At 48.0% G+C, this 11,851-nt stretch overlaps 1 protein-coding gene across 1 annotated transcript in view; it reads left to right on the forward strand.

The window, feature by feature from the left end:
* Window positions 1-6,401, forward strand: part of LOC147736635 (glutathione S-transferase P 1-like) — a 136,491-nt gene extending 130,090 nt beyond the window's left edge. Inside the window, exon 7 of the mRNA XM_086953408.1 lies at window positions 5,923-6,401. Coding sequence (XP_086809534.1) covers window positions 5,923-6,144 — 222 coding nt within the window. The 3' untranslated portion in view covers window positions 6,145-6,401. The remainder of the gene's footprint in view (window positions 1-5,922) is intronic.
* The last annotated feature ends 5,450 nt before the right edge of the window (window positions 6,402-11,851 follow it).

Here is an 11,851-nt window from a genome sequence, read left to right on the forward strand (position 1 = left end):
GTGATTGAGTCAGAAACAGACTCCTCTCCCTTTCCCAACCAGATCTCCCAGTAGTGACAGATGCGTCAAACATGGGATGCAGCAGCCATCTGGGAGAGGGGGAGATCGCAGGATTCAGGTCTCTGGTGGAATCTGAGCTCCACATCAACCTGCTGGAGCTCCATGCCATTTGACTGGCATAGGAAGCCTTCCTGCCCTCCATCAAGAGAAGGCTTGTACAAGTGTTCATGGACAATAACGCCGCCATGTGGCACTGCATAAAACAGGGTGTGGTGGATTTGTGCCAAGGATACGTTCGCCTCTGGACACATCTGGAAAATAAGGGCATATCCCTGCTGGTTTAGCACCTGGCAGGCTCTGTGAACACCATAGCAGAGGAACTCTGCCACCGAAGGCCTAGCAGATCATGAATGGCATCTCCAGTCGGAGGTGGCGCAAGGTCTCTTTCAGCAGTGGCGAGAGCCTTGGTTAAATCTATTTGCCTCTGTGTAGAATGTGCTATGTTTACGTTCAGTTTCCATGGTGGCTCTCACTTGGAGAAGCTTTTCCTCTCAAATGGAGCTCATGCCTCCTGTATGCCTTTCAGAAGATCAGGAGGAATCGCGCCCAAGTCATCCTTGTGGCTCCGGACTGGGCATGGAGAGTCTGGTATCCCGAGCTACTGAGCGTGGCCTTCAATCTGCCAATCACGCTGCCCCTTCTTCAGAAATTCCTTTGTCACAGCAGCAGGGGAGGGTTCTCCACCCAAACCTGTCCACTCTCCAGCTACGTTTATGTGGATTGAGCTGTGACAGTTGACACCCTTTGACCTTTCTCTCGAAGTCTGTAATGTCATCTTGGCAGTTAGGCATCCCTCCACCAAGACGGTTTATGCCTGCATTGGAAAAAATTGTTGGATGGTGTGCAGGAAAATACATTGATCACCTTTCTGAAGTCTTGCTCTTAAGAGTTATCTATCTGCTCGTTTTGCCTTTTTGCAGCTGCCTGAGCAACCCTAGTTTAAGTCCCCTATTGTACATAGGTTTTTAAAAGGTCTTGTCCATCTTTGCCCTCCTTCACCATTTATTATGCCTTAGTGGGACCTTAATCTGGTTTTAACTTTTCTTTTATGTGTGCTCCTTATGAGCCTTGCTATAATTGTCCCCTAAGGCGTCTGACAATCAGAACAGCCTTTCTTCTGGTGATTACATCTGCCCATAGAGTGAGTGAGCTGCAGGCTTTGTCATCTAAGCTGCCTTACCTCTCAGCCATTGTGGGAAAAATGGTGCTTTGTGAGAGGGCCACCATTTTACCGAAAGTGGTCACTTCATTTCATGTAGGTCCATCGGTCACCCATCCTACCTTTTAAGCTCCTCCAAATCCCTCCAAAGAAGAGGAGCGACTCCTCCATCTGGACCCATAAAGAGTGTTGTAACTCTACCATGACAGCACACAACAGTTCCGGGTGGATGACCAACTCTTCGCGGGGTATGTTGGTGTGAAGAAGGGTTAGGATGTTCAGAAGCGGACCATCTTTAGATGGGTATCAAAATCTGAGAAGCACTTGCGAAGAAACAACCTCCTGAAGGTTTGCGAGCTCATTCCACCAGAGCTAATGCTGCGACTACTGCGTTAGCACGTGGAAATCCGGTCCTGGACATCTGCAAGGCAGCAACATGGACTTTCCTGCAAACGTTCAAAAAACATTACTGTCTGGACAGTCAGATCTGTAGAGATGGGAACTTTGCCTGTTTGGTCCTGCAGGACTTCCTTGTGTGAAATTCTTCTGCAGACCCACCTCCGGGGATGTATTGTTTGGGTATCCTAGGTGTTTATCTATTCAAAGGTAAAAGAACCTGCTGCTAGGCGACTCTATCAGGTGAACAAATTAATTAGAATTGGTAACGCCTTATCTGGAAAAGTCTATATCTAGCCTCAGATTATTTACCGACTCACCCATCCTCTCTGCGGACTGATTTCTAGGGACATGGCTAATACCTTTCAAGGTCCTAGCTTTTCATACCAGTAGTCGTTGTCGTTCATGGGTCTGCGCTTCTGGAGTGTAAAGCTGTGAAATAAACGGACGTCAGCATGCCTAGGTGGCTCCTATAAAGGTGCTGTGGACATCATTTCTGACACAGACGCTGCCAACGACGCATGCAGAGCCGAACAACACCACCTACCAGCGCGCACGAGTACTGCTCATGAAAAATCTTCCGGATCCAGTCTGATGCCTGGTATATTCAAAGATGAGGAATCTGCGGCTAAATATAGCCACTACTAGATAAGCCGTTACCGAGGATAAGCAACTTGTTGGTTGCTTAGATTGGAGCAGGAATAGTAAATCTAACCCCTCCGAAGTCCAACACTTTCCCTACTGTTGCAGACTGGAGTGGGAATAGTAAATCTGATCCCTCTGAAGTCATAATCTTTCCCTACTGTTATGCTTTTTGGAGTTGGAATAGCAAATCTAACACCTCCGAAATGCAACACTTTTCCTACTGTTGTGCTGTATAGAGTGGGAATAATACATGTTACCCTATAAACTCTGCACTTTCACTGTTGTTGCATAAACTAGAGTGGGAATAGTGTATCCAATATTTTCAGACGCCAATACTTTTCCTAATACTAATAAATAATGTTTTATCATTTTTATTTTTTATTTTATATTATTTATTTATATTTGTTTCTAATTTTCATATTTTTATAAATGTCTTTTTTGGTTTCATTTTTTTGTTTTATTTATTTGATAATATATTTAATGTTTTGTCAATCAATCATGACATTTGTAAAGTGCACTTCACACTTGTGAGGGTCTCAAAGCGCTGGGCGTAGAGGGATGCCGCTACTGCTCGAAAAGCGGGGTCTTGAGGAGTCTTCTGAAGGTCAGCAGGTCTTGGGTCTGCTGTAGGTGGGCTGGGAGGGCGTTCCAGGTCTTGGCGGCGAGGTGGGAGAACGATCTGCTTCCAGAGGTTGCTCTTCGGAAGCGGGGGACTGTTGCAAAGGCGAGGTTGGCGGAGCAGAGCAGAGCTGGCGGGTGGGGGTGTAGAAGCTGAGTCGTCTGTTGAGGTACGCTGGTCCGGTGTTGTGGAGTGCTTTGTGTGCGTGGGTGAGGAGCTTGAAGGTTATCCTTTTGTTGACGGGGAGCCAGTGTAGGTCTCGCAGGTGGGGTGTGATGTGGCTGCGGCGAGGGATGTCGAGGATCAGGCGTGCAGAGGCGTTCTGGATGCGTTGTAGCCGCCTCGCCTCAGGAGTTTGGCCGAGGCTCCTTCGTAGAGGGCGTTTGCATAGGCCAGTCTGCTGTTGACGAGGGCCTGAGTGACCGTTCTTCTTGTTTCGGTTGGGATCCACTTGTAGATCCTGCAAAGCATGCGGAGGGTGTTGAAGCATGAGGAAGAGGCGGCGTTGACCTGTTTAGTCATGGAGAGGGTGGAGTTGAGGATGACCTCTAGCTTGCGTGCGTGGTCGGTGGGTATTGGGGCTGCTCCCAGTGCGGTCGGCCACCAGGAGTCGTCCCAGGATGAGAGGGTGGATCCGAGGATGAGGACCTCCGTCTTGTCCGAGTTCAGCTTCAGTCGGCTGTTCCTCATCCATTCGGCTACGGCCTTTATTCCTTCGTGGAGGTTAGTTTTGGTGATGTGGGGGTCTTTGATGAGGCAGAGGATCAGCTTGGTGTCATCTGCATAGGAGATGATGTAGAGGTCGGGCGAAGTAGGCGAGTGGTGCCATGTAGATGTTGAACAGCGTTGGGCTGAGGGCTGAGCCTTTGGGTACGCCGCAGGTGATCTCGGTGGCTTTGGAGTGGAAGGGGGGGAAGGTGGATTCTCTATGTTCTGCCGGTGGGGAAGGAGGTGGTCCAGTCCAGGGCCTTCTCTTGGATCCCGGTGTTGGGGAGGCATGTTTGTAGTGTGTGGTGGCAGACCGTGTTGAAGGCGGCAGACAGGTCTAGAAGGGCTGCTGTTTATCCGTTGTCTAGCAGAGTCCTGATGTCATCGGTGGCGGCGATGAGGGCAGTTTCGGTGCTGTGGTTGCTGCGGAACCCGGATTGGGAAGGGTCCAGGATGCAGTTCTCCTCGAGGTAGTGGGTCAGTTGTTTGTTGACTGTCTTCTCGATGACTTTCGCCGGGAGCAGGAGATGGGCCAGAAGTTCTTGAGGTCCTTGGGGTACGCCTTGGGTTTCTTGAGTAAGGTGTTGATCTCGGCGAGCTTTCAGCTCTCCAGGAAGGTTGCTGTCTCGAAGGAGATGTTGATGACTTTCCGGAGATTATTGTAATTGAATTATTAATTTAAATTTTTTATTTAAGTATATATTTAGATATGTATATCATTAAATAGATAGGTGTGTGTGTATGTATAGTTATACACATCTAAATATGCATATGCTTTTCATAACAAAATTCAATAGACGACAAAAATGTAATATTGTGAAAAATATAAATATTTTAATGATATTGCATTGTGTGTGTGTGTGTGTATCTATATATATATATAGTGTTTAAATATATGTATATATATAAAGGCATGTTTTTATAAGTTAATATTTTATATAGTATTACAAGTTATTAGTATTTATTTTACATTATCTTAAAGTTGTATATTAAAATATGTAAGGTTTACTACTTTAAACTATATATGTGTATATATAGAACTATATTTTTCTATGTTTTTGTATGATGTTAGTGTGAATTGATTTTTTATTTTTGTACCTACCATTATAAGTATAGTGACACAACATTTTTGTCAAACAATATTGTTTCCCTATATATTATGTCTGTGATTCCCCCCCTAATGCCTTTGTGGACTATTGAAAGTTCCTTCATCTCCGCCGTTTCTTCTCCTCCAAACAGGTATCCTTGGCTGTATCACTCTTCCTTTCTCCTCAACTCCCTTCTCTCTTGGCTGCTGCTTCACACCCTTGGTGTTCTCTTTCAGAATATCTTATTTTCTTAACGTTTCTACCTGCCTACTCTGTGCCGTTCTTAGTACAGTTCCCGAGTGCCTACCACTCACTCTTATCCCTTGCTGACTCCTTTTTCTCCGTGTCTTCTTCGGACACGCCCTCTTTACTTTTCCTGTTACTCACTTTTGTCCCTTTGTGATTCCTTCATCTTCTGTGTTTTCGAGCCACCTTTTCCAAAGTGTTTTTCCTTTCTCTTTTTTTCCTTTGTGGGGTTATTCTTCCATCTCTTTGTCTTCTCCTCTGGACAGATCCTCCCCGCATCAAGTAATTTATTAAGGATGGGGGATTCGTTTGGCAGCTGCAAATGATTCCCTGCATTTTGTCCTGGAATTCACATAAAGGAATTTTCTGAGATGTAACCAGTTGAACAATTGATTACACTAGGCCTTGTATGGTGGATTGCTGAATTTTCAGGCAGCATGATCGCAGCATTTGATCTTCAGGCTTCACAACATTGATTTGGTCTCCCACATTAGATAGTCAATGCCCTGACTCCCGGTACAAGATTCTGTCTGATTCTGTCTCTTTGGCGTAACCCTCTAGAGCCTCAGATAGAACCTCAACAAGTGCCACCTGACTAAACCCTTCAGCTGATCTTATGCTTCTGGCATTCCCTCAAGAAACTGCAAAGTGCACAGATTTGTGGTGCTCAGACCTAGATTATGTGTACTCTGACTCTACATATTAGAAAGAAACTTTCACCACTGCTCATTCGCCTGACTTGCAAGGCCTGGCTTTTTTGATAATTTTCTCCACCTTCCCTGAGCCCAGAGTGGTCGCTTATCCAGTGATTGTTTTGAGGGCAATGTTAACAAATAAACAGATCTCCTTTGCTTTTCCTCTTGTCGTTCACTCTGGTTACACAGGGGGATTCCTTCTCTTCTCTATCTTCTCTGTAAACGTTGCTTTTGCTGATCCCCTCTTACTCTCTCTTATCCCTTGAGTGATCGATTCATAACTTGGATGTCTTTTACTCTGCACAGATCTCTTTTGCTGATTACAATCTTCTGGATGTCATCCAAAATCTCCTGGCGGTTGCCCCGGAGTGCCTTAACAGCTACCCTCATCTGAAGGCCTTTCAGGAAAAAATGGAATCTCGTCTGATGCTCAACATGTACCTGCATTCGTATGGTCACAAGAGACCTAGGCTTCCACCCTTAGCCTCATCGTTGCGTGAGAGTTCCTCCTGCTGTGCTGGACAGTAATGAAAACTGGTGTGGTCATGACTAGCTCAGCTCGTCATGAGCACCTGAGAGGTATATGCCATGACGAACTGAGCTCGTCATGAGCATGGAAGGGGTTATAGGCAGCTGTAGTCGGACCATCATCCAATGTGCCATCTGCCACCTCATCAAACCTCTCGTCCTCCTCACCAGGAACAGCTCCATCCAATGAAAGGATCTGATCAAACTCTGAGCTCATGGGAGGATAATGAGAATAAAAAGCATTGTCAAAGTCTTGCCTACCCATCTATACAACTGTTTTTCTGTATTTTGTTGTGTTTATTTCAGCAAAGCACTTTAAAAAAAAGCAATAACTTTGTAAATGGTGGAACTAAGAAATATAGAAGAGATACTATCGTTTAGTTAACGAGTACAGACATAATGCATTGATAATGTCACATGTTTACATTGAAGAGGCTAGCAGGCATGGGGTGAGTTGTATGGGGGTGTCATCAGTATTGCTACTCCAGCATCGGAAGTGAGAGCAGACTTGCAAGCAGAACGTTTCCACCCCAAGTTTGCAGGCAAGTGTGCTCCTTTGGAGGAGTTCAAGTAGTTGACGTGAGTACTGGTTGGTTTGGGAATAGACAGGTGGCTCTGGATGCCCAGTAGCAGTGAGTGAGCTTGGGCAAAGGGAGAGTGTTAGAATTGGGGGTCTCTGGTTGGCACAGGTATGGACTTGTGGCAAGCAGGGACCCTCTTCTCTAAGTCAGGGCCAGGGAACTACCCCTTAAGAATAACCCCTGCTCACCCTTTAGGTTGCGTGGCGCGAGCAGTCAAGGCCAAACTCAGGAGTGATAAGTCAGTTAAGCATTTGTAGTCATACACAGTAAATCCACTGATTCCCCCCACAAATGGACACCAGGCGGTATTTCTATAAAAATACGTAGACTTTATGTAAAATTCTATATATGCAGGCAAATTATCACAAGACCTTCTTAAACGGTTCAAAATTGGGGCCACAAGATTTATAAATGGCAAGTGTTTCTTTAGGGTTCAGAAAAATATTTAGGCTGCTTCCATCGGGTTCTAATCACCTTTAAAAATAGTTCCACCACTCTCAGAGCACTTTGTCGGGGTTCTGGGGCAAGATCCGTTAGGTCATTGTGCTTTGTAGAGCTTCTGCACGTGCCGTTCGGGCGGTGCGCCGCGTACGGTGCGGTCGAATCGGCTGCGTGGTACTATTCGTACCACTCTTGTGCGACTCGCACTCCCGGACGAACGGACGGCTCTACTCCAGGTACGTGCCTCACGCCTGTGGCGGACAATGGTGGCAGGCAGGGGCGTACTGGACAAATCAAAGCGCACGGGGCCTATGGGGAATTAAAGAACGTTGCGGGCCCCGAGCCCGTGACAAGGAATGTGCTGAAAGGTGGAGGAAGTGTCTGGTGCGCTCTGGGCCACACGGCTATGTCAGGGGGACGCGTCGTACTTGCTGAGTACGCGCCGGTCAGGGAGAGCGTACCTTGGGGTCTCTTGTAGCGGGCGGCTTCCACAGGGCAGGCACGGCACCGGGGCCTCAAATATGGTCCGTACTGGGGGGGTCCTTCGAGATGCGGCGCGGCCCCTTTCCGGGGTCAGAGGGCAATGCGGGGCGGCCGGGTACGATTCACGTACGGGCGGCCGTCCGAGGCATAGGGATGCGCCCTGACCAGATTCTGGCGGGAGGGGGGAAGAGAGCACTCTGTGCGCTCCAATAGCGGGCCGGGTGGCAGAGGAGCAGGCGGCCTGGCCCAACGAGGAGAGAGCGGCTCTACACGAGCGGGGCTCTCGGAGGGCGGAAAGGCGGCCAAGCTCCCGAGTGCCACGGCCCTAGGAGGGGGCACAATCTCCGCTCCGGCGGGAGGAAACACACGGCTCACATTACAGACGAGCCAAGGCACAATGAACCCACTGGCCCTGGGGTTCAGTTCAGGGGGCAAGCTCAGACAAGCCCTTGGAGATAGTTTAGAGCACAGCAAAGCAAAGTCCTTTTGGGGTCTTCTCCTCTCCTTCCTCAGCAAGGCTCCACTGCAGGTCAGTCCTTCAGCTTTTTCTTTGGTCCTTCTAGTTGGGCAGAGGTTTGTTGCGGGAAAACTGGATCTGATTTGTTAGGAGCAGGGCTCCTACATTTATAGTCAGTTTTTTTTGTCTTTTCAGGCCAGGGGGCCTTTGCATAGTCCTTTTTAGCACTGGAGCACTTTGTTGTGCAGACTCTGCCTTCTCCTTTCAGTGTGTGGGGCAGGGACAGCAGACGCTCCACAGGAGGTGGAGCCAGCATTGAGATGACAAGTACAGCCAGGAGCACTTTGTTGACAGTCTTCCCTCTTCCTGGGCTAGGTGTCGGGCAGAGTCATCAGTCGCTCCCCAGGAGGTGGAGCCAGCATTGTGGTGGCAGAGCACAGCCCTATTCAGAGTCAAGGGGCACTCCCACCACCCACTCTGGTGTAATCCCTCCATTCACCACCTGTCATCCCCAGCCCTGTCACTCACACAACCCAGACAGCAGATACACATCCTGGCAGATGCGGGCTGAAATGGTTAGGCAAGCAAATGCTAACTTTCTAAAAGTAGCATTTGCAAACACAGGGTATTAAAATAAACTTTACTAAAAGAATTATTTTATTATTCTGAGTTCAGTCATACTAAACTTGACTTTCTATCATGCTCCCTGAGCCTGCTGGGATTATGGAGTGTAATAATTCCAGCAGCCCATTCTGGCCTATGAGAACAGGTAGCTTTACAATAGTGAAAAGCAAAAATGGCTGTAATTCACTATCAAAATATGCCTCACACATCAGGGCCTACCATAGGGGTGACTCACATGAAGAAAAGGGAAGGTTTAGGGGCTGGCAAGTGTGTGCACTTGCCCAGCCAGCATGACAGTACCAGACTGCACGCAGGTTCTGCAATGGCAGACCTTAGACACATTTTAAAGGGCCGCTTCTGTGGGTGGAGCAACCAGCGCTGCAGGCCCACTAGCAGTATTGGCATTTACAAGCCCTGTCACTCCTGGTGCACTTTACTGGGGACTGACAGTAAATCCAATGAACCAATCATGGGAATCAATCACATATACTTTTTATAGTAGGGAGAGCATATGCACTTTAGCACTGGACAGCAGTGGTAAAGTGCCCAGAGTCATTAAACCAACAAAAACAGGTCAGAAAGAATATTGGAGGAAGGCAAAAAGTTCAGGGAGGACCCTGCAGAAAGGGCCAAGTCCAACAGAGAGAGAGCCGCAAGAGGCAGACAGGAGCTGTGCCAAGCGCTGCCTGGTAGACAGTAGTTAGGAGTTTGCATGGTTCTTATGACGGCCATCTTGCCGCCTCTAGGGAGAAGTAGTGGTGAGTCTATGCACTTTAAAGACCATGGACCTGATTCACAAACTGCTCTTTCTAGTACTTTTTGTAGTACTACAAAATTTAAACACAAAATAAAATGTACTACAAGATGCAAGTTTTACCTATACTTCTGTTTATGGCTGCTCCAACCCAACTGCTGAGTCTCCGCAGTCATGAACTTAGTATTAACTTGTAGTTTGAGAATAACAAAAAAATGAATCCGTCCTATCGTGTTTGGCAAAACGTATTATGTTGTAAGAGGGAGGAGAGTCGCTTATGGAGTTCAGAATAGAGGATGTGGCAGAAACCATAATGTGATCAGTGATTTGGTGACTGTACAGGGAGAGGAGAACTTGTTCCCTGGTGTCCAGAAGCAGGAATCTGACCTCTGCCTCATTTACCCTTTGAGATAGTGAATTATTCTAGTCCAGGGTAGAATTGCACGCCAGGCTAGTGGGCAGGAATTGATGGTGACAGTGACACCTCCTCATGTCAGTGTTGGGGGAGCAACAGCAGTAGAGAGCAAGAGGATGAGGTGTTTAACTCCAGAGAGAGTGAGTCATTCACTGCAAAAAAACTGAGAGGAAGACAGAGATTCTCAGTCAGATGGAGGACAAGGGGTTGAATGGGAATAGTATCACCTGAGCACTTAGCACAGAAGTGACATCAGATCCCACCACAGATGCTCATGTGTAGAGAGAGAAGATGATGGCGCACTCTCGACACTGTTACACTTGCAGTGGTGCGCCCCCTAGGGGTTCCTGCTAAATCCCTCCGGGAGAGGTACTGAGAAGACTCTCTCGCACCATCTCATTGTGCCTTTGACTGATGATGTCTCCACCTGCACTCCAGCCTTCCTCAGAGTAGGCAAGGTATCTCCAGGTCAGTCATCGTATCCTGTGCTCCAGAGAAGATTTTGATGTCATAATTGGATGACAAGACCCAGTCTTCTCTCTGATTAGGTACGTGGAGGGCAAATATGCCCCTGGGCATATTATGTTATGTTACTCTTATTTGTCAAGCTGGCTTTGAAATGCCGCTCCGAGGGGCCTCCCGGAACTGGAACAGCTGGGGCATACTGAGAGAGATTAAATAACCAAGTTTACAGAACAAGTCTCATAAAAGGATGAAAGATGTTCAAATATGCACAAGTACACCCTTCTTGTGTGGCCAAGTTCACAGCGTACCCTCATGGCACCCTCGGTGCCCAGATACCCCTAGGGATGACAGGGCTGCGCTATACAAATGCTGATTGATTGGATTGAGTGTAGAGAATGGTTGTGAAACAAGCATTCTAAAAAAGTTAGGTCCTGAGCGAGTCATGGCTTTATGCATGTAACAGAAAGTTTTGAACTTCATACGCTTGTCTATATTAAATCAGGGAAGATATCAAAGCTGAGAGGAATCAGAGACATGCTTAGGGATGGGACACAGAAGGTGTGCCACAGCGTGGGAATGACCTGACGCTTTTTCACAGATTTGTGCCCCCCGGTAAAGTACATTACCATACTCCAGGCGAGAGACTTTCAAGGCCTGAACAATCGTCCTTTCGGTACAAATGGGTAGGAGTCAAGTCATAGGAGTTTTCTCAGCACTATAAGCAGGCCAAAACAACCGTCAGACTCCTTACTCATTGGATGGTCCTTAGTGAGCTTTCAATCCGGCCAAACTCCAACATCCTTCACTACCTGAGAAGGATTAGAGAGCAAGAGCTGAGGCTGAGTTCAAGCCTCTCAGAGTCGACAGAGAATGGAGAGCAGCGGTTGAACTCAAGGCTCTCCGAGATGACAGAGAGCGGAGGCTGAGCTCAAGGCTCTCCGAGATGACAGAGAGCGGAGGCTGAGCTCAAGGCTCTCCGAGATGACAGAGAGCAGAGGCTGAGCTCAAGGCTCTCCGAGATGACAGAGAGCAGAGGCTGAGCTCAAGGCTCTCAGATGACAGAGAGCGGAGGCTGAGCTCAAGGCTCTCAGATGACAGAGAGCGGAGGCTGAGCTCAAGGCTCTCAGATGACAGAGAGCGGAGGCTGAGCTCAAGGCTCTCATAGATGACCGAGAGCAGAGGCTGACGTCAAGGCTGTCGGAGAGCGGAGAGCCATGGGTGAGATCAAGACTCTCAGAGATGACAGAGCGGAGAGAAGAAGCTGAGCTTAAGGCTCTCAGAGAGCAGAGGCTGAGCTCAAGGCTCTCAGAGACGACAGAGAGCGGAGGCTGAGCTCAAGGCTCTCAGAGACGACAGAGAGCGGAGGCTGAGCTCAAGGGTCTCAGAGATGACACAGAGCAGAGGCTGAGCTCAAGGCTTTCAGAGATGAAACAGAGCAGAGGCTGAGCTCAAGGCTCTCAGACGACAGAGAGTGGAGGCTGAGCTGA

This window comes from Lissotriton vulgaris, chromosome 1_2 (assembly GCF_964263255.1).
Source record: "Lissotriton vulgaris chromosome 1_2, aLisVul1.2, whole genome shotgun sequence".
NCBI lineage: Eukaryota > Metazoa > Chordata > Amphibia > Caudata > Salamandridae > Lissotriton > Lissotriton vulgaris.